The following is a 21,660-nucleotide window of genomic DNA, read 5'->3' on the forward strand; positions in this document are numbered from 1 at the left end:
AAGAAAAAGGTTTGGATCATTGATGTTGCCATCCCAGATGAGAGTTGCATTGACGAAAAACAACAGGAAAAACTCAGCCGCTATCAGGACCTCAGGATTGAATTGCAAAGACTCTGGCAGAAACCAGTGCAGGTGGTCCTGGTGGTGATGGGCACACTGGGTGCCGTGCCAAAAGATCTCAGCCGGCATTTGGAAACAATAGACGTTGACAAAATTACGATCCGTCAACTGCAAAAGGCCACCCTACTGGGATCTGCGCGCATCATCTGAAAATACATCACACAGTCCTAGACACTTGGGAAGTGTTCAACTTGTGGTTTTGTGATATGAAATCCAGCATATCTTTCTTGTTTGCTGTGTCATAATAAAATATTATTATTATTAATAATAATACCAATAATAATAATGCAGCATTTGTGTCCTATTTTTCTCCAGAGGTGACATCTGACACTCAAACCAATCAGAATATTTAATTTATGTGCCACTTCTCTCCCATAATGGAGCCAACTTGCCCAGTTTCTGATTCAAAGAAGGATTGATAGATATTTCATTGATTTATTTCATTGGCTGTTGGATTGGGACCCAGGACAGCTCAGTTGAAACCAGTAGACTTTCAAACCACAGTTCAAACCATCGCAAGGGACGTGATTGGCCAGATGGGACCGAGTAGAATGGACTTTGTTTGTTTTGTTTCCTTGGAGATGAGATAGAATGTTGGGAAAGGTGGCTGGTCAGTTGAGGTGTTGAGTGGCATTGGTCGGTTGAGGTGGTGAGTGGCAGTGTTCAGTTGAGGTGTTGAGTGGCATTGGTTGGTTGAGGTGGTGAGTGGCAGTGTTCAGTTGAGGTGTTGAGTGGCAGTGGTCAGTTGAGGTGGTGAGTGGCAGTGGTCGGTTGAGTTGGTGAGTGGCAGTGGTCGGTTGAGTTGGTGAGTGGCAGTGGTCGGTTGAGGTGGTCAGTTGAGGTGGTCAGTTGAGGAGATCACTTGTTGTGGTTGTTTGCGGTGGAGAGATTTCGAGAGCGAGAGCGGTCTTGACAAGACAGGCGCCTACGACATCGATTCCCTTCTAGGCATATTTGCCATTTGCGCTGTTCTCTTGACTTTTTTGCCTATTTCTTAGTCATGGTAAGTGTTGTTAAAACGGGACCTACTACTGCTTTGAAATGGGATGAGCTTTTAAAACTAACGTGGCTGCTTTCTCCTTACCCTTCATTTATAGGTTACTTAGTTTTTCAGTTCTCTCTGAGTGAGATTCAAGGGGATTTTGGAACAAAATAATAAAAATATCCTTGAGATGTAGAAAGGAATGAAAGGCTTTGTAATGAATATGCGAGTAAAAGGAAAATGTGGCAATTTATACATGTTAAGATTTTTGAATAGGAGGTTGGTGGCTTGTCTATGGTTTCAGGCACTGGGGATGACTCTTCAACGGGTTTGGTGATTTAGTTTAAACTGTCCAAGGTACGGAACCTATTTTGGAATCGGGGCTCAGCACCTTGGGTAGCTCTTTTAAGATCCAGATTAAAGCTAAATTAAATTCACGATGTGCGGTGTGGATTTCTGCTGCCTCTTTTTTTGGCCGTCCCAAAAATCCCAGCATCTTTGGATGACTGCATCTTTGAATATTTGAAAAGGGGAAGGAAACACTTTCAACATCCCATGTAGACATTGATGAACTTCTTATCCATTCTCTTCCTAATCCTTGGAAGCTTTCACCCAAAAGATATGATTTTGGAAACAGTTCAAGGAAAAACCTATCGAGAAGGTGCCCTAAAATAATTTTCCAAGGCATAGTGGATCATTTTGCCCCAATTTCACTTGGCCTTCATCGTCTTTTGGAGGTTGTTTGTTGGCCTTTCCCAGAGCCTGAGTGTGACTTCCTCCAAGTCTTCCTGTGACCTCTTTCAAGATTTTAGAGCAGTGGTTCTCAACCTGGGTCCCCAGATGTTTTTGGCCTTCAACTCCCAAAAATCTTAACAGCTGGTAAACTGGCTGGGGTTTCTGGGAGTTGTAGGCCAAAAACATCTGGGGTCCAGGTTGAGAACCACCTCAGTTTTAGAGGCTGTGTTGTAAGACTAGAGAGCTATGTGGTATAGTGGTTTGAGTGTTGGATCAGGATGCAAGGAGACCAGGGCTCAAATCCCCATTTGTTTTGGCCATAGCAACCCACTGGGTGACTCTGGGCAATACTGGAGGGAATTGGGTGCCTGAGACCATAAGAAATACGTGTTTTCTGATGGTCTTTGGAGACCCTTCTGAAATCTCCTAATAATAATAACAATTATAATAATAATAGTTTTATTCGGAAGGTCATCCTACTCGGACACGAGTGATTGCCGATGACATGAATAGTTTTATTTCCCCCCCGCCTCTCCTGATGGCTTGAGGGGGGTTATAGCATGACTAAAGCGTAAACAAACACATCATCATTTTAAAACAATCTATTATATATATATATATCAAAACATATTTCGACAAAACAAAACTTGCATACAGTATTTGAATACATCATTTAAAATGTGATATAGCAGGCTGTCCTACCTGTGAACACAATTTTTTGCAGTTTAATACACTTTTCCCCATTTTAATGATAGAACCAATTCATATTATTAATATTAATATTAATGCCCCTTTTTATCTCCCCGGAAGGGGACCTTTTGTTTATTTCTTCATAGAATGGGAATTCCACCAAGCAGAGTTAAGGCTCCTTCTTCCGCTATTTTCTTGCATCGGGGTGAAATTCGGTCATGTCCCCGATTTTGCTTTAGGACTCACCGGCGTGTTTTTCTTCTTTTGCAGCCGAAAGGCAGTGAGACCAAATCTGGAAGAAAAGGCAAGAGTCCTCAGGGCCCTGTCCCCGGTACATCCAGGAGCAAGCCCATCCAGAGCGGCGAAGACAAACTGCATGACTTGGACCCGGAGAGCTTCAACATAGTAGGTTTTCCTCTGACTGAATGTGGATAGTGAGGGGAAGCAGGTAGAAGGCGCCGACTTCCCAGATCTTGGGAGTTGGAGACACGGAAGAATTTAGAACTTGTGCTGCCTTCTGACTCTAACCATTTAAGGCTCCTTCTCTCAAGAGCCAGATATAGGGAATAGCAATGGAACGGGGAGGTTGAAAGTAACCCCGACTCCTTCCACCCCACTCTGGGCCACCATATGGCTAAGAGATAGGCTTGCTCTCTGCTTGCTCTCCTTTTCAGTGCAAAGAGAGGATGCGGCCGGTGAAGAAAGCGCTGAAGCAGCTGGTCAATCCGAAGAGAGGGCTGTCTGAGAAGGATCAGGTGGAGCACATCCGGAGGTGCCTCCTGGAGATCGGTGACCACATCTCCGAGTGCTTGAAGGCGTTCTCGGAGCAGGAGGAGCTCAAGCTCTGGAGAGGGTAAGCCAGGCCTCCCGTCCCTGGGCTCAAGGGACACAAGAGGGAAAGCCTGGCCAGCACGGAGGGAACACACTCCCTTTCATGTCCCCAGGAACCTCTGGATCTTTGCCTCCAAGTTCACAGACTGTGATGCGAGGAAGCTGCACAACCTGTACAAGAGGGTGCACAAGAAGCGGTCCCAGGAGGAGGAGGTGAGACGGAGACATCAAAAGAGGGGAGGGTGCTACAGACCGTGGGGACTCAAAGGAGTGAGACTTCTGCATAGAGAAACAAGCAGGCGATCCCAGAAGCAAGAAACGTGTCCTCTAGGAAAACCTACAGGCATTTGTTTGCCTGGAACAGTTTTGGTCTTTTGGGACTCTTTCAATATATTCAAGGCAGGGGCAGCTGGGGATTGCAATCCAAGCTTTGGTCTCAATTACTGATCCTTTCTCCAGTGGTTTAGGTTTTTGGATAGCCCCAAGGTTAGATTAGAACTCAGAATAGCTAGAGACAGATGAATAGCTAGATATACAGACCAGCAGTCTGTTTATTAGTTGATTCACTTATTAAGGCAGTACTAGGAGGGTGTATTCTTCAGTTCCAATGTTAAAGAACTATCCCAGGGATTTAACTCTATCCCCTTGGATGCAACGCCTTTGAAAGTTCTACTAAAGTTCCGATGAGAGTGGTTTTACTGTCTCAAGGGGGAAAAAAGATAGAAACACCACCAACTGTGGTTCAGGTGGTTTGGTCAAGGCCTAGAAATCTCTTTTGGCCAGATCACTGTCGTGTTTGTCACCAAGGCCTCTCTTTGCTCTCAGTGGAAACAGCAGAAGAAAGAAGAGGCCACCGGAGCCAAGAAGATGTTTCGCCCGGAGCACTGTGGGTCCAGCTTGGATTCCGTTTTGTCTCCCTTGCCCAACGCCACTTCAGCTCCTGCTCCTGCTCCTGCTCCTGCTCCTGCTCCTGCTCCTGCTCCTGCTCCTGCTCCTGCTCCTGCTCCTCCTCCTCCTCCTCCTCCTCCTCCTCCTCCTCCTCCAAAGGTCCACCATCCACAGCCCCATCCTTCTCAGATACATGGGCAACAGTGTGACAACTACAGCTACCCGAAGAAAAGGCCTTTCAGTAATTCGGGTAAGGGACCAAACGGAAGCTGGCACAACATGAGACAGCAAAACCAAGCAAATCCCTTTCCTTGGCTCATGTATAAGTCTATAAATCTAATCACGTGGCTCCCAAAGCTCTTGGCTTTACCGAAGAGTTTCCCTTTTCTTTCCTGCAGACCGAAGCGACTGGCAGCGGGAGCGCAAGCTCAGCTACGGCGGCAACTCCAGGCAAGGACGGGGTGGAGAACGGCACCATCCGTACGAGCAGCACAGGCACAAGGAGCACCACGATGGAGACCGCCGCCCACGCGAGGAACCTCATTGCAGCTCGGAGAGCTACCAGCCCAAGACCCCCTCTCGCAAGCGGCCCCATGAGCAGGACAACAGTGACCGGGACCACCGGGGCCACCGTGACTCCTATGACCAGTGAGAATTAACTTCTCTTGTTCTCGGGATTCAGCATTCAACAGGCTTCGTGTCCCTTCTCTCATCCAAGAGCTTGGGGAAGTTACTTTCTAGGACTACAGCTCTCTGAACCCAGTTGGCCATTGTGTCAAATGAGGCTGAATTGAATGGTGGGTCAAAATGGATCTTGTCATGAATTGTGTTGCTGAGGCTTGGATAAGTCATAAGCTTGGTGATAAAAGTGCCAGCTGCCTTTTTAAGAGCAGGGGGTGTCCTCCAAATGTTGCTAAGCAGGACTCCTTCAGGTTCAGTCCAAGAACATCTAGATTTACAGGAATGTGATTCCTAAGACCTCAAAGGGGGCCATGTTGCTGAGTGGCTTCTTCTGATTCCTCTCTGCGGTTGTCTCTTGTCCTGTCCAGGCACCACCATGATCCCAAGCGGCGAAGAACCGAAGAGATCCGTCCTCACCAGCAAGAATTCAGGCGGATGTCGGACCCCATCGGCTACCACGGCCAGGGGCCTTCAGACCACCACCGCTCTTTCCGCCCGGAGAAGTCTGGTGATTCTAAGATGTCCTCTGCTCCTCCCTCCAAGTACTACGATCCTCGCTCCCCACATGCACAGAAAGCCCCACATGAAGCCATGTCTGTCTTTGAACACCGGTCCCCCCTGCAAGGGTTATATAGGGATCAGAAGATCAGTCCTGGATATAACTGGCACAGCCGGAAGACATAAGAACCCGGAGATTAGATTTATTTATTTTCTCTTTTTGTAGGTAGTCTGTCAGTAGTTTCCAGTCCGTTCTATGAATTGATGTTCTATCCTGGGCCAATTTTTGTGTCAGGAAGTCCACATTCATTATGTCCAACACTTTAGAAATCCATTTTTCAATACTAGGTATTTTATCCTTTGTAATTGCATAGATCACTAAACCTTTACTTTTTAAGGTTGCCTTCTCAATAGTCATTTTTTATATACATATTTATTTTCTCTTTTTGTAGGTAATCTGTAAGTAGTTTCCATTCCGCTCTATTAATTGATGTTCTATCCTGGGCCAATTTTTGTGTCAGGAAAGCCATATTCATTATGTCCAAGTCTTTAGAAATCCATTTTTCAATACTAGGTATTTCTTGAAATTTCCATTCCTGTGCCAGAGTAGCCGCTGTTGTAAAATAGAATATAATCCTATCTGTGTTTTTATCTACCTGTGGATTTGTGATTCCCAATAAAAATATTTATGATTTAAATTCAAATTGTTCCTGTAAATTTTTTGTCATTTTTTTTATACCACGTACCAGACCTTTTTTACCCTTTTGCACTCCCGCCACATGTGGATGAAAGTGCCGATATTCTTTCCACTTTCCCAGCACTTTCCATTTGTTTTTCCTTTATTATACAAAGCCAGTTTTTTTGGAGTTAACTGCCACATGTAGAACATTTTGTGCCAATTCTCCTCGATCTCTGCTGCATATGCCTATCCTGGCTTCTTTGTCCATATCTCCTCCCATGCAAATGGTGTGTCCTACTTCTCTGGCCCATTTTATCATCACTTCCTTTACTTGTTCCTCCTCTGTCGCCCAGGTAAGTAATTGCCTAGAGATTATTTTTATTAATTTACTAGCTTGGGGACCCGGCGATGCCTGGGTCATTTGAGAAAGGCATTGTTTGCATGTGTTCCAAGTGTAATCAATATCCAATGTCAGCTGGGTTCAGTGGGTGTAGGTGAACTCCAACTCCCATTTGCAAGTCTCATCGTCCAGTGTCCATCCCCCTCCAAACAGCGCCAGGATGTAGAGTAGGTCATGGGGGCTCTATGTACCAAGTTTGGTCTTGATCAGTCATTTGTGTGGGTCGCGGTGCTCTCAAGAAGTGAGTGAAGTTATAGCAAGTCCCATCATCCGTGGTCCCTCCTCCTCCAAACTTCACCAGGATGTAAAGTGGGCCACCCTGCACCTGTGTGTCAATTTGGTCCAGTTTCATCATTCGTAGGCATGACAGTGGTCTGTGGGAGGTGAATTGGATGAAGGTACTGCAGATCCCATAATCCTTGGTCCATCCTCCGCCAAACTGCTGCAGCATGTAAAGTGTGTCATTTGGGGTATGTGTGCCTGGTTGAGTTCAGTTCTGTGATTTGTGGCAGTTGCTATATGCAACCATCTCAAAATAACACAACACACCAGACATCACAGTTGTGGAAAAGAAAAAGGTTTGGATCATTGATGTTGCCATCCCAGATGAGAGTTGCATTGACGAAAAACAACAGGAAAAACTCAGCCGCTATCAGGACCTCAGGATTGAATTGCAAAGACTCTGGCAGAAACCAGTGCAGGTGGTCCTGGTGGTGATGGGCACACTGGGTGCCGTGCCAAAAGATCTCAGCCGGCATTTGGAAACAATAGACGTTGACAAAATTACGATCCGTCAACTGCAAAAGGCCACCCTACTGGGATCTGCGCGCATCATCTGAAAATACATCACACAGTCCTAGACACTTGGGAAGTGTTCGACTTGTGGTTTTGTGATATGAAATCCAGCATATCTTTCTTGTTTGCTGTGTCATAATAAAATATTATTATTATTAATAATAATACCAATAATAATAATGCAGCATTTGTGTCCTATTTTTCTCCAGAGGTGACATCTGACACTCAAACCAATCAGAATATTTAATTTATGTGCCACTTCTCTCCCATAATGGAGCCAACTTGCCCAGTTTCTGATTCAAAGAAGGATTGATAGATATTTCATTGATTTATTTCATTGGCTGTTGGATTGGGACCCAGGACAGCTCAGTTGAAACCAGTAGACTTTCAAACCACAGTTCAAACCATCGCAAGGGACGTGATTGGCCAGATGGGACCGAGTAGAATGGACTTTGTTTGTTTTGTTTCCTTGGAGATGAGATAGAATGTTGGGAAAGGTGGCTGGTCAGTTGAGGTGTTGAGTGGCATTGGTCGGTTGAGGTGGTGAGTGGCAGTGTTCAGTTGAGGTGTTGAGTGGCATTGGTTGGTTGAGGTGGTGAGTGGCAGTGTTCAGTTGAGGTGTTGAGTGGCAGTGGTCAGTTGAGGTGGTGAGTGGCAGTGGTCGGTTGAGTTGGTGAGTGGCAGTGGTCGGTTGAGTTGGTGAGTGGCAGTGGTCGGTTGAGGTGGTCAGTTGAGGTGGTCAGTTGAGGAGATCACTTGTTGTGGTTGTTTGCGGTGGAGAGATTTCGAGAGCGAGAGCGGTCTTGACAAGACAGGCGCCTACGACATCGATTCCCTTCTAGGCATATTTGCCATTTGCGCTGTTCTCTTGACTTTTTTGCCTATTTCTTAGTCATGGTAAGTGTTGTTAAAACGGGACCTACTACTGCTTTGAAATGGGATGAGCTTTTAAAACTAACGTGGCTGCTTTCTCCTTACCCTTCATTTATAGGTTACTTAGTTTTTCAGTTCTCTCTGAGTGAGATTCAAGGGGATTTTGGAACAAAATAATAAAAATATCCTTGAGATGTAGAAAGGAATGAAAGGCTTTGTAATGAATATGCGAGTAAAAGGAAAATGTGGCAATTTATACATGTTAAGATTTTTGAATAGGAGGTTGGTGGCTTGTCTATGGTTTCAGGCACTGGGGATGACTCTTCAACGGGTTTGGTGATTTAGTTTAAACTGTCCAAGGTACGGAACCTATTTTGGAATCGGGGCTCAGCACCTTGGGTAGCTCTTTTAAGATCCAGATTAAAGCTAAATTAAATTCACGATGTGCGGTGTGGATTTCTGCTGCCTCTTTTTTTGGCCGTCCCAAAAATCCCAGCATCTTTGGATGACTGCATATTTGAATATTTGAAAAGGGGAAGGAAACACTTTCAACATCCCATGTAGACATTGATGAACTTCTTATCCATTCTCTTCCTAATCCTTGGAAGCTTTCACCCAAAAGATATGATTTTGGAAACAGTTCAAGGAAAAACCTATCGAGAAGGTGCCCTAAAATAATTTTCCAAGGCATAGTGGATCATTTTGCCCCAATTTCACTTGGCCTTCATCGTCTTTTGGAGGTTGTTTGTTGGCCTTTCCCAGAGCCTGAGTGTGACTTCCTCCAAGTCTTCCTGTGACCTCTTTCAAGATTTTAGAGCAGTGGTTCTCAACCTGGGTCCCCAGATGTTTTTGGCCTTCAACTCCCAAAAATCTTAACAGCTGGTAAACTGGCTGGGGTTTCTGGGAGTTGTAGGCCAAAAACATCTGGGGTCCAGGTTGAGAACCACCTCAGTTTTAGAGGCTGTGTTGTAAGACTAGAGAGCTATGTGGTATAGTGGTTTGAGTGTTGGATCAGGATGCAAGGAGACCAGGGCTCAAATCCCCATTTGTTTTGGCCATAGCAACCCACTGGGTGACTCTGGGCAATACTGGAGGGAATTGGGTGCCTGAGACCATAAGAAATACGTGTTTTCTGATGGTCTTTGGAGACCCTTCTGAAATCTCCTAATAATAATAACAATTATAATAATAATAGTTTTATTCGGAAGGTCATCCTACTCGGACACGAGTGATTGCCGATGACATGAATAGTTTTATTTCCCCCCCGCCTCTCCTGATGGCTTGAGGGGGGTTATAGCATGACTAAAGCGTAAACAAACACATCATCATTTTAAAACAATCTATTATATATATATATATCAAAACATATTTCGACAAAACAAAACTTGCATACAGTATTTGAATACATCATTTAAAATGTGATATAGCAGGCTGTCCTACCTGTGAACACAATTTTTTGCAGTTTAATACACTTTTCCCCATTTTAATGATAGAACCAATTCATATTATTAATATTAATATTAATGCCCCTTTTTATCTCCCCGGAAGGGGACCTTTTGTTTATTTCTTCATAGAATGGGAATTCCACCAAGCAGAGTTAAGGCTCCTTCTTCCGCTATTTTCTTGCATCGGGGTGAAATTCGGTCATGTCCCCGATTTTGCTTTAGGACTCACCGGCGTGTTTTTCTTCTTTTGCAGCCGAAAGGCAGTGAGACCAAATCTGGAAGAAAAGGCAAGAGTCCTCAGGGCCCTGTCCCCGGTACATCCAGGAGCAAGCCCATCCAGAGCGGCGAAGACAAACTGCATGACTTGGACCCGGAGAGCTTCAACATAGTAGGTTTTCCTCTGACTGAATGTGGATAGTGAGGGGAAGCAGGTAGAAGGCGCCGACTTCCCAGATCTTGGGAGTTGGAGACACGGAAGAATTTAGAACTTGTGCTGCCTTCTGACTCTAACCATTTAAGGCTCCTTCTCTCAAGAGCCAGATATAGGGAATAGCAATGGAACGGGGAGGTTGAAAGTAACCCCGACTCCTTCCACCCCACTCTGGGCCACCATATGGCTAAGAGATAGGCTTGCTCTCTGCTTGCTCTCCTTTTCAGTGCAAAGAGAGGATGCGGCCGGTGAAGAAAGCGCTGAAGCAGCTGGTCAATCCGAAGAGAGGGCTGTCTGAGAAGGATCAGGTGGAGCACATCCGGAGGTGCCTCCTGGAGATCGGTGACCACATCTCCGAGTGCTTGAAGGCGTTCTCGGAGCAGGAGGAGCTCAAGCTCTGGAGAGGGTAAGCCAGGCCTCCCGTCCCTGGGCTCAAGGGACACAAGAGGGAAAGCCTGGCCAGCACGGAGGGAACACACTCCCTTTCATGTCCCCAGGAACCTCTGGATCTTTGCCTCCAAGTTCACAGACTGTGATGCGAGGAAGCTGCACAACCTGTACAAGAGGGTGCACAAGAAGCGGTCCCAGGAGGAGGAGGTGAGACGGAGACATCGAAAGAGGGGAGGGTGCTACAGACCGTGGGGACTCAAAGGAGTGAGACTTCTGCATAGAGAAACAAGCAGGCGATCCCAGAAGCAAGAAACGTGTCCTCTAGGAAAACCTACAGGCATTTGTTTGCCTGGAACAGTTTTGGTCTTTTGGGACTCTTTCAATATATTCAAGGCAGGGGCAGCTGGGGATTGCAATCCAAGCTTTGGTCTCAATTACTGATCCTTTCTCCAGTGGTTTAGGTTTTTGGATAGCCCCAAGGTTAGATTAGAACTCAGAATAGCTAGAGACAGATGAATAGCTAGATATACAGACCAGCAGTCTGTTTATTAGTTGATTCACTTATTAAGGCAGTACTAGGAGGGTGTATTCTTCAGTTCCAATGTTAAAGAACTATCCCAGGGATTTAACTCTATCCCCTTGGATGCAACGCCTTTGAAAGTTCTACTAAAGTTCCGATGAGAGTGGTTTTACTGTCTCAAGGGGGAAAAAAGATAGAAACACCACCAACTGTGGTTCAGGTGGTTTGGTCAAGGCCTAGAAATCTCTTTTGGCCAGATCACTGTCGTGTTTGTCACCAAGGCCTCTCTTTGCTCTCAGTGGAAACAGCAGAAGAAAGAAGAGGCCACCGGAGCCAAGAAGATGTTTCGCCCGGAGCACTGTGGGTCCAGCTTGGATTCCGTTTTGTCTCCCTTGCCCAACGCCACTTCAGCTCCTGCTCCTGCTCCTGCTAATGCTCCTGCTCCTGCTCCTGCTCCTGCTCCTGCTCCTGCTCCTGCTCCTGCTCCTGCTCCTGCTCCTGCTCCTGCTCCTCCTCCTCCTCCTCCTCCTCCAAAGGTCCACCATCCACAGCCCCATCCTTCTCAGATACATGGGCAACAGTGTGACAACTACAGCTACCCGAAGAAAAGGCCTTTCAGTAATTCGGGTAAGGGACCAAACGGAAGCTGGCACAACATGAGACAGCAAAACCAAGCAAATCCCTTTCCTTGGCTCATGTATAAGTCTATAAATCTAATCACGTGGCTCCCAAAGCTCTTGGCTTTACCGAAGAGTTTCCCTTTTCTTTCCTGCAGACCGAAGCGACTGGCAGCGGGAGCGCAAGCTCAGCTACGGCGGCAACTCCAGGCAAGGACGGGGTGGAGAACGGCACCATCCGTACGAGCAGCACAGGCACAAGGAGCACCACGATGGAGACCGCCGCCCACGCGAGGAACCTCATTGCAGCTCGGAGAGCTACCAGCCCAAGACCCCCTCTCGCAAGCGGCCCCATGAGCAGGACAACAGTGACCGGGACCACCGGGGCCACCGTGACTCCTATGACCGGTGAGAATTAACTTCTCTTGTTCTCGGGATTCAGCATTCAACAGGCTTCGTGTCCCTTCTCTCATCCAAGAGCTTGGGGAAGTTACTTTCTAGGACTACAGCTCTCTGAACCCAGTTGGCCATTGTGTCAAATGAGGCTGAATTGAATGGTGGGTCAAAATGGATCTTGTCATGAATTGTGTTGCTGAGGCTTGGATAAGTCATAAGCTTGGTGATAAAAGTGCCAGCTGCCTTTTTAAGAGCAGGGGGTGTCCTCCAAATGTTGCTAAGCAGGACTCCTTCAGGTTCAGTCCAAGAACATCTAGATTTACAGGAATGTGATTCCTAAGACCTCAAAGGGGGCCATGTTGCTGAGTGGCTTCTTCTGATTCCTCTCTGCGGTTGTCTCTTGTCCTGTCCAGGCACCACCATGATCCCAAGCGGCGAAGAACCGAAGAGATCCGTCCTCACCAGCAAGAATTCAGGCGGATGTCGGACCCCATCGGCTACCACGGCCAGGGGCCTTCAGACCACCACCGCTCTTTCCGCCCGGAGAAGTCTGGTGATTCTAAGATGTCCTCTGCTCCTCCCTCCAAGTACTACGATCCTCGCTCCCCACATGCACAGAAAGCCCCACATGAAGCCATGTCTGTCTTTGAACACCGGTCCCCCCTGCAAGGGTTATATAGGGATCAGAAGATCAGTCCTGGATATAACTGGCACAGCCGGAAGACATAAGAACCCGGAGATTAGATTTATTTATTTTCTCTTTTTGTAGGTAGTCTGTCAGTAGTTTCCAGTCCGTTCTATGAATTGATGTTCTATCCTGGGCCAATTTTTGTGTCAGGAAGTCCACATTCATTATGTCCAACACTTTAGAAATCCATTTTTCAATACTAGGTATTTTATCCTTTGTAATTGCATAGATCACTAAACCTTTACTTTTTAAGGTTGCCTTCTCAATAGTCATTTTTTATATACATATTTATTTTCTCTTTTTGTAGGTAATCTGTAAGTAGTTTCCATTCCGCTCTATTAATTGATGTTCTATCCTGGGCCAATTTTTGTGTCAGGAAAGCCATATTCATTATGTCCAAGTCTTTAGAAATCCATTTTTCAATACTAGGTATTTCTTGAAATTTCCATTCCTGTGCCAGAGTAGCCGCTGTTGTAAAATAGAATATAATCCTATCTGTGTTTTTATCTACCTGTGGATTTGTGATTCCCAATAAAAATATTTATGATTTAAATTCAAATTGTTCCTGTAAATTTTTTGTCATTTTTTTTATACCACGTACCAGACCTTTTTTACCCTTTTGCACTCCCGCCACATGTGGATGAAAGTGCCGATATTCTTTCCACTTTCCCAGCACTTTCCATTTGTTTTTCCTTTATTATACAAAGCCAGTTTTTTTGGAGTTAACTGCCACATGTAGAACATTTTGTGCCAATTCTCCTCGATCTCTGCTGCATATGCCTATCCTGGCTTCTTTGTCCATATCTCCTCCCATGCAAATGGTGTGTCCTACTTCTCTGGCCCATTTTATCATCACTTCCTTTACTTGTTCCTCCTCTGTCGCCCAGGTAAGTAATTGCCTAGAGATTATTTTTATTAATTTACTAGCTTGGGGACCCGGCGATGCCTGGGTCATTTGAGAAAGGCATTGTTTGCATGTGTTCCAAGTGTAATCAATATCCAATGTCAGCTGGGTTCAGTGGGTGTAGGTGAACTCCAACTCCCATTTGCAAGTCTCATCGTCCAGTGTCCATCCCCCTCCAAACAGCGCCAGGATGTAGAGTAGGTCATGGGGGCTCTATGTACCAAGTTTGGTCTTGATCAGTCATTTGTGTGGGTCGCGGTGCTCTCAAGAAGTGAGTGAAGTTATAGCAAGTCCCATCATCCGTGGTCCCTCCTCCTCCAAACTTCACCAGGATGTAAAGTGGGCCACCCTGCACCTGTGTGTCAATTTGGTCCAGTTTCATCATTCGTAGGCATGACAGTGGTCTGTGGGAGGTGAATTGGATGAAGGTACTGCAGATCCCATAATCCTTGGTCCATCCTCCGCCAAACTGCTGCAGCATGTAAAGTGTGTCATTTGGGGTATGTGTGCCTGGTTGAGTTCAGTTCTGTGATTTGTGGCAGTTGCTATATGCAACCATCTCAAAATAACACAACACACCAGACATCACAGTTGTGGAAAAGAAAAAGGTTTGGATCATTGATGTTGCCATCCCAGATGAGAGTTGCATTGACGAAAAACAACAGGAAAAACTCAGCCGCTATCAGGACCTCAGGATTGAATTGCAAAGACTCTGGCAGAAACCAGTGCAGGTGGTCCTGGTGGTGATGGGCACACTGGGTGCCGTGCCAAAAGATCTCAGCCGGCATTTGGAAACAATAGACATTGACAAAATTACGATCCGTCAACTGCAAAAGGCCACCCTACTGGGATCTGCGCGCATCATCTGAAAATACATCACACAGTCCTAGACACTTGGGAAGTGTTCGACTTGTGGTTTTGTGATATGAAATCCAGCATATCTTTCTTGTTTGCTGTGTCATAATAAAATAATATTATTATTAATAATAATACCAATAATAATAATGCAGCATTTGTGTCCTATTTTTCTCCAGAGGTGACATCTGACACTCAAACCAATCAGAATATTTAATTTATGTGCCACTTCTCTCCCATAATGGAGCCAACTTGCCCAGTTTCTGATTCAAAGAAGGATTGATAGATATTTCATTGATTTATTTCATTGGCTGTTGGATTGGGACCCAGGACAGCTCAGTTGAAACCAGTAGACTTTCAAACCACAGTTCAAACCATCGCAAGGGACGTGATTGGCCAGATGGGACCGAGTAGAATGGACTTTGTTTGTTTTGTTTCCTTGGAGATGAGATAGAATGTTGGGAAAGGTGGCTGGTCAGTTGAGGTGTTGAGTGGCATTGGTCGGTTGAGGTGGTGAGTGGCAGTGTTCAGTTGAGGTGTTGAGTGGCAGTGGTCAGTTGAGGTGGTGAGTGGCAGTGGTCGGTTGAGTTGGTGAGTGGCAGTGGTCGGTTGAGTTGGTGAGTGGCAGTGGTTGGTTGAGGTGGTCAGTTGAGGTGGTCAGTTGAGGAGATCACTTGTTGTGGTTGTTTGCGGTGGAGAGATTTCGAGAGCGAGAGCGGTCTTGACAAGACAGGCGCCTACGACATCGATTCCCTTCTAGGCATATTTGCCATTTGCGCTGTTCTCTTGACTTTTTTGCCTATTTCTTAGTCATGGTAAGTGTTGTTAAAACGGGACCTACTACTGCTTTGAAATGGGATGAGCTTTTAAAACTAACGTGGCTGCTTTCTCCTTACCCTTCATTTATAGGTTACTTAGTTTTTCAGTTCTCTCTGAGTGAGATTCAAGGGGATTTTGGAACAAAATAATAAAAATATCCTTGAGATGTGGAAAGGAATGAAAGGCTTTGTAATGAATATGCGAGTAAAAGGAAAATGTGGCAATTTATACATGTTAAGATTTTTGAATAGGAGGTTGGTGGCTTGTCCATGGTTTCAGGCACTGGGGATGACTCTTCAACGGGTTTGGTGATTTAGTTTAAACTGTCCAAGGTACGGAACCTATTTTGGAATCGGGGCTCAGCACCTTGGGTAGCTCTTTTAAAATCCAGATTAAAGCTAAATTAAATTCACGATGTGCGGTGTGGATTTCTGCTGCCTCTTTTTTTGGCCGTCCCAAAAATCCCAGCATCTTTGGATGACTGCATATTTGAATATTTGAAAAGGGGAAGGAAACACTTTCAACATCCCATGTAGACATTGATGAACTTCTTATCCATTCTCTTCCTAATCCTTGGAAGCTTTCACCCAAAAGATATGATTTTGGAAACAGTTCAAGGAAAAACCTATCGAGAAGGTGCCCTAAAATAATTTTCCAAGGCATAGTGGATCATTTTGCCCCAATTTCACTTGGCCTTCATCGTCTTTTGGAGGTTGTTTGTTGGCCTTTCCCAGAGCCTGAGTGTGACTTCCTCCAAGTCTTCCTGTGACCTCTTTCAAGATTTTAGAGCAGTGGTTCTCAACCTGGGTCCCCAGATGTTTTTGGCCTTCAACTCCCAAAAATCTTAACAGCTGGCTGGGGTTTCTGGGAGTTGTAGGCCAAAAACATCTGGGGTCCAGGTTGAGAACCACCTCAGTTTTAGAGGCTGTGTTGTAAGACTAGAGAGCTATGTGGTATAGTGGTTTGAGTGTTGGATCAGGATGCAAGGAGACCAGGGCTCAAATCCCCATTTGTTTTGGCCATAGCAACCCACTGGGTGACTCTGGGCAATACTGGAGGGAATTGGGTGCCTGAGACCATAAGAAATACGTGTTTTCTGATGGTCTTTGGAGACCCTTCTGAAATCTCCTAATTATAATAACAATTATAATAATAATAGTTTTATTCGGAAGGTCATCCTACTCGGACACGAGTGATTGCCGATGACATGAATAGTTTTATTTCCCCCCCGCCTCTCCTGATGGCTTGAGGGGGGTTATAGCATGACTAAAGCGTAAACAAACACATCATCATTTTAAAACAATCTATTATATATATATATATCAAAACATATTTCGACAAAACAAAACTTGCATACAGTATTTGAATACATCATTTAAAATGTGATATAGCAGGCTGTCCTACCTGTGAACACAATTTTTTGCAGTTTAATACACTTTTCCCCATTTTAATGATAGAACCAATTCATATTATTAATATTAATATTAATGCCCCTTTTTATCTCCCCGGAAGGGGACCTTTTGTTTATTTCTTCATAGAATGGGAATTCCACCAAGCAGAGTTAAGGCTCCTTCTTCCGCTATTTTCTTGCATCGGGGTGAAATTCGGTCATGTCCCCGATTTTGCTTTAGGACTCACCGGCGTGTTTTTCTTCTTTTGCAGCCGAAAGGCAGTGAGACCAAATCTGGAAGAAAAGGCAAGAGTCCTCAGGGCCCTGTCCCCGGTACATCCAGGAGCAAGCCCATCCAGAGCGGCGAAGACAAACTGCATGACTTGGACCCGGAGAGCTTCAACATAGTAGGTTTTCCTCTGACTGAATGTGGATAGTGAGGGGAAGCAGGTAGAAGGCGCCGACTTCCCAGATCTTGGGAGTTGGAGACACGGAAGAATTTAGAACTTGTGCTGCCTTCTGACTCTAACCATTTAAGGCTCCTTCTCTCAAGAGCCAGATATAGGGAATAGCAATGGAACGGGGAGGTTGAAAGTAACCCCGACTCCTTCCACCCCACTCTGGGCCACCATATGGCTAAGAGATAGGCTTGCTCTCTGCTTGCTCTCCTTTTCAGTGCAAAGAGAGGATGCGGCCGGTGAAGAAAGCGCTGAAGCAGCTGGTCAATCCGAAGAGAGGGCTGTCTGAGAAGGATCAGGTGGAGCACATCCGGAGGTGCCTCCTGGAGATCGGTGACCACATCTCCGAGTGCTTGAAGGCGTTCTCGGAGCAGGAGGAGCTCAAGCTCTGGAGAGGGTAAGCCAGGCCTCCCGTCCCTGGGCTCAAGGGACACAAGAGGGAAAGCCTGGCCAGCACGGAGGGAACACACTCCCTTTCATGTCCCCAGGAACCTCTGGATCTTTGCCTCCAAGTTCACAGACTGTGATGCGAGGAAGCTGCACAACCTGTACAAGAGGGTGCACAAGAAGCGGTCCCAGGAGGAGGAGGTGAGACGGAGACATCGAAAGAGGGGAGGGTGCTACAGACCGTGGGGACTCAAAGGAGTGAGACTTCTGCATAGAGAAACAAGCAGGCGATCCCAGAAGCAAGAAACGTGTCCTCTAGGAAAACCTACAGGCATTTGTTTGCCTGGAACAGTTTTGGTCTTTTGGGACTCTTTCAATATATTCAAGGCAGGGGCAGCTGGGGATTGCAATCCAAGCTTTGGTCTCAATTACTGATCCTTTCTCCAGTGGTTTAGGTTTTTGGATAGCCCCAAGGTTAGATTAGAACTCAGAATAGCTAGAGACAGATGAATAGCTAGATATACAGACCAGCAGTCTGTTTATTAGTTGATTCACTTATTAAGGCAGTACTAGGAGGGTGTATTCTTCAGTTCCAATGTTAAAGAACTATCCCAGGGATTTAACTCTATCCCCTTGGATGCAACGCCTTTGAAAGTTCTACTAAAGTTCCGATGAGAGTGGTTTTACTGTCTCAAGGGGGAAAAAAGATAGAAACACCACCAACTGTGGTTCAGGTGGTTTGGTCAAGGCCTAGAAATCTCTTTTGGCCAGATCACTGTCGTGTTTGTCACCAAGGCCTCTCTTTGCTCTCAGTGGAAACAGCAGAAGAAAGAAGAGGCCACCGGAGCCAAGAAGATGTTTCGCCCGGAGCACTGTGGGTCCAGCTTGGATTCCGTTTTGTCTCCCTTGCCCAACGCCACTTCAGCTCCTGCTCCTGCTCCTGCTCCTGCTCCTGCTCCTGCTCCTGCTCCTGCTCCTGCTCCTGCTCCTGCTCCTGCTCCTGCTCCTGCTCCTCCTCCTCCTCCTCCTCCTCCTCCTCCTCCTCCTCCTCCAAAGGTCCACCATCCACAGCCCCATCCTTCTCAGATACATGGGCAACAGTGTGACAACTACAGCTACCCGAAGAAAAGGCCTTTCAGTAATTCGGGTAAGGGACCAAACGGAAGCTGGCACAACATGAGACAGCAAAACCAAGCAAATCCCTTTCCTTGGCTCATGTATAAGTCTATAAATCTAATCACGTGGCTCCCAAAGCTCTTGGCTTTACCGAAGAGTTTCCCTTTTCTTTCCTGCAGACCGAAGCGACTGGCAGCGGGAGCGCAAGCTCAGCTACGGCGGCAACTCCAGGCAAGGACGGGGTGGAGAACGGCACCATCCGTACGAGCAGCACAGGCACAAGGAGCACCACGATGGAGACCGCCGCCCACGCGAGGAACCTCATTGCAGCTCGGAGAGCTACCAGCCCAAGACCCCCTCTCGCAAGCGGCCCCATGAGCAGGACAACAGTGACCGGGACCACCGGGGCCACCGTGACTCCTATGACCAGTGAGAATTAACTTCTCTTGTTCTCGGGATTCAGCATTCAACAGGCTTCGTGTCCCTTCTCTCATCCAAGAGCTTGGGGAAGTTACTTTCTAGGACTACAGCTCTCTGAACCCAGTTGGCCATTGTGTCAAATGAGGCTGAATTGAATGGTGGGTCAAAATGGATCTTGTCATGAATTGTGTTGCTGAGGCTTGGATAAGTCATAAGCTTGGTGATAAAAGTGCCAGCTGCCTTTTTAAGAGCAGGGGGTGTCCTCCAAATGTTGCTAAGCAGGACTCCTTCAGGTTCAGTCCAAGAACATCTAGATTTACAGGAATGTGATTCCTAAGACCTCAAAGGGGGCCATGTTGCTGAGTGGCTTCTTCTGATTCCTCTCTGCGGTTGTCTCTTGTCCTGTCCAGGCACCACCATGATCCCAAGCGGCGAAGAACCGAAGAGATCCGTCCTCACCAGCAAGAATTCAGGCGGATGTCGGACCCCATCGGCTACCACGGCCAGGGGCCTTCAGACCACCACCGCTCTTTCCGCCCGGAGAAGTCTGGTGATTCTAAGATGTCCTCTGCTCCTCCCTCCAAGTACTACGATCCTCGCTCCCCACATGCACAGAAAGCCCCACATGAAGCCATGTCTGTCTTTGAACACCGGTCCCCCCTGCAAGGGTTATATAGGGATCAGAAGATCAGTCCTGGATATAACTGGCACAGCCGGAAGACATAAGAACCCGGAGATTAGATTTATTTATTTTCTCTTTTTGTAGGTAGTCTGTCAGTAGTTTCCAGTCCGTTCTATGAATTGATGTTCTATCCTGGGCCAATTTTTGTGTCAGGAAGTCCACATTCATTATGTCCAACACTTTAGAAATCCATTTTTCAATACTAGGTATTTTATCCTTTGTAATTGCATAGATCACTAAACCTTTACTTTTTAAGGTTGCCTTCTCAATAGTCATTTTTTATATACATATTTATTTTCTCTTTTTGTAGGTAATCTGTAAGTAGTTTCCATTCCGCTCTATTAATTGATGTTCTATCCTGGGCCAATTTTTGTGTCAGGAAAGCCATATTCATTATGTCCAAGTCTTTAGAAATCCATTTTTCAATACTAGGTATTTCTTGAAATTTCCATTCCTGTGCCAGAGTAGCCGCTGTTGTAAAATAGAATATAATCCTATCTGTGTTTTTATCTACCTGTGGATTTGTGATTCCCAATAAAAATATTTATGATTTAAATTCAAATTGTTCCTGTAAATTTTTTGTCATTTTTTTTATACCACGTACCAGACCTTTTTTACCCTTTTGCACTCCCGCCACATGTGGATGAAAGTGCTGATATTCTTTCCACTTTCCCAGCACTTTCCATTTGTTTTTCCTTTATTATACAAAGCCAGTTTTTTTGGAGTTAACTGCCACATGTAGAACATTTTGTGCCAATTCTCCTCGATCTCTGCTGCATATGCCTATCCTGGCTTCTTTGTCCATATCTCCTCCCATGCAAATGGTGTGTCCTACTTCTCTGGCCCATTTTATCATCACTTCCTTTACTTGTTCCTCCTCTGTCGCCCAGGTAAGTAATTGCCTAGAGATTATTTTTATTAATTTACTAGCTTGGGGACCCGGCGATGCCTGGGTCATTTGAGAAAGGCATTGTTTGCATGTGTTCCAAGTGTAATCAATATCCAATGTCAGCTGGGTTCAGTGGGTGTAGGTGAACTCCAACTCCCATTTGCAAGTCTCATCGTCCAGTGTCCATCCCCCTCCAAACAGCGCCAGGATGTAGAGTAGGTCATGGGGGCTCTATGTACCAAGTTTGGTCTTGATCAGTCATTTGTGTGGGTCGCGGTGCTCTCAAGAAGTGAGTGAAGTTATAGCAAGTCCCATCATCCGTGGTCCCTCCTCCTCCAAACTTCACCAGGATGTAAAGTGGGCCACCCTGCACCTGTGTGTCAATTTGGTCCAGTTTCATCATTCGTAGGCATGACAGTGGTCTGTGGGAGGTGAATTGGATGAAGGTACTGCAGATCCCATAATCCTTGGTCCATCCTCCGCCAAACTGCTGCAGCATGTAAAGTGTGTCATTTGGGGTATGTGTGCCTGGTTGAGTTCAGTTCTGTGATTTGTGGCAGTTGCTATATGCAACCATCTCAAAATAACACAACACACCAGACATCACAGTTGTGGAAAAGAAAAAGGTTTGGATCATTGATGTTGCCATCCCAGATGAGAGTTGCATTGACGAAAAACAACAGGAAAAACTCAGCCGCTATCAGGACCTCAGGATTGAATTGCAAAGACTCTGGCAGAAACCAGTGCAGGTGGTCCTGGTGGTGATGGGCACACTGGGTGCCGTGCCAAAAGATCTCAGCCGGCATTTGGAAACAATAGACATTGACAAAATTACGATCCGTCAACTGCAAAAGGCCACCCTACTGGGATCTGCGCGCATCATCTGAAAATACATCACACAGTCCTAGACACTTGGGAAGTGTTCGACTTGTGGTTTTGTGATATGAAATCCAGCATATCTTTCTTGTTTGCTGTGTCATAATAAAATAATATTATTATTAATAATAATACCAATAATAATAATGCAGCATTTGTGTCCTATTTTTCTCCAGAGGTGACATCTGACACTCAAACCAATCAGA

At 45.8% G+C, this 21,660-nt stretch overlaps 3 protein-coding genes across 3 annotated transcripts; all 3 read left to right on the forward strand.

Moving 5' to 3' along the window:
* The first annotated feature begins 4 nt into the window (after positions 1-4).
* On the forward strand, positions 5-13,211 carry LOC134293589 (uncharacterized). The gene is made up of 6 exons (XM_062961648.1): positions 5-844; positions 7,814-10,005; positions 10,275-10,453; positions 10,545-10,644; positions 11,733-11,982; positions 12,384-13,211. The coding sequence occupies exons 2-6, from the start codon at positions 9,748-9,750 to the stop codon at positions 12,737-12,739; spliced, it is 1,143 nt and encodes a 380-aa protein (XP_062817718.1). The 5' UTR covers positions 5-844; positions 7,814-9,747; the 3' UTR covers positions 12,740-13,211.
* Positions 842-6,123, forward strand: LOC134293592 (chromodomain-helicase-DNA-binding protein 2-like). Its single transcript, XM_062961651.1, has 5 exons — positions 842-2,932; positions 3,202-3,380; positions 3,472-3,571; positions 4,184-4,496; positions 4,645-6,123. The coding sequence occupies exons 1-5, from the start codon at positions 2,675-2,677 to the stop codon at positions 4,896-4,898; spliced, it is 1,104 nt and encodes a 367-aa protein (XP_062817721.1). The 5' UTR covers positions 842-2,674; the 3' UTR covers positions 4,899-6,123.
* Positions 13,212-14,639: 1,428 nt separating the features above from the next.
* Positions 14,640-20,245, forward strand: LOC134293590 (chromodomain-helicase-DNA-binding protein 2-like). Its single transcript, XM_062961649.1, has 5 exons — positions 14,640-17,033; positions 17,303-17,481; positions 17,573-17,672; positions 18,285-18,618; positions 18,767-20,245. The coding sequence occupies exons 1-5, from the start codon at positions 16,776-16,778 to the stop codon at positions 19,018-19,020; spliced, it is 1,125 nt and encodes a 374-aa protein (XP_062817719.1). The 5' UTR covers positions 14,640-16,775; the 3' UTR covers positions 19,021-20,245.
* The last annotated feature ends 1,415 nt before the right edge of the window (positions 20,246-21,660 follow it).

Source organism: Anolis carolinensis, unplaced genomic scaffold, assembly GCF_035594765.1.
Source record: "Anolis carolinensis isolate JA03-04 unplaced genomic scaffold, rAnoCar3.1.pri scaffold_9, whole genome shotgun sequence".
Classification (NCBI taxonomy): Eukaryota; Metazoa; Chordata; class Lepidosauria; order Squamata; family Dactyloidae; genus Anolis; species Anolis carolinensis.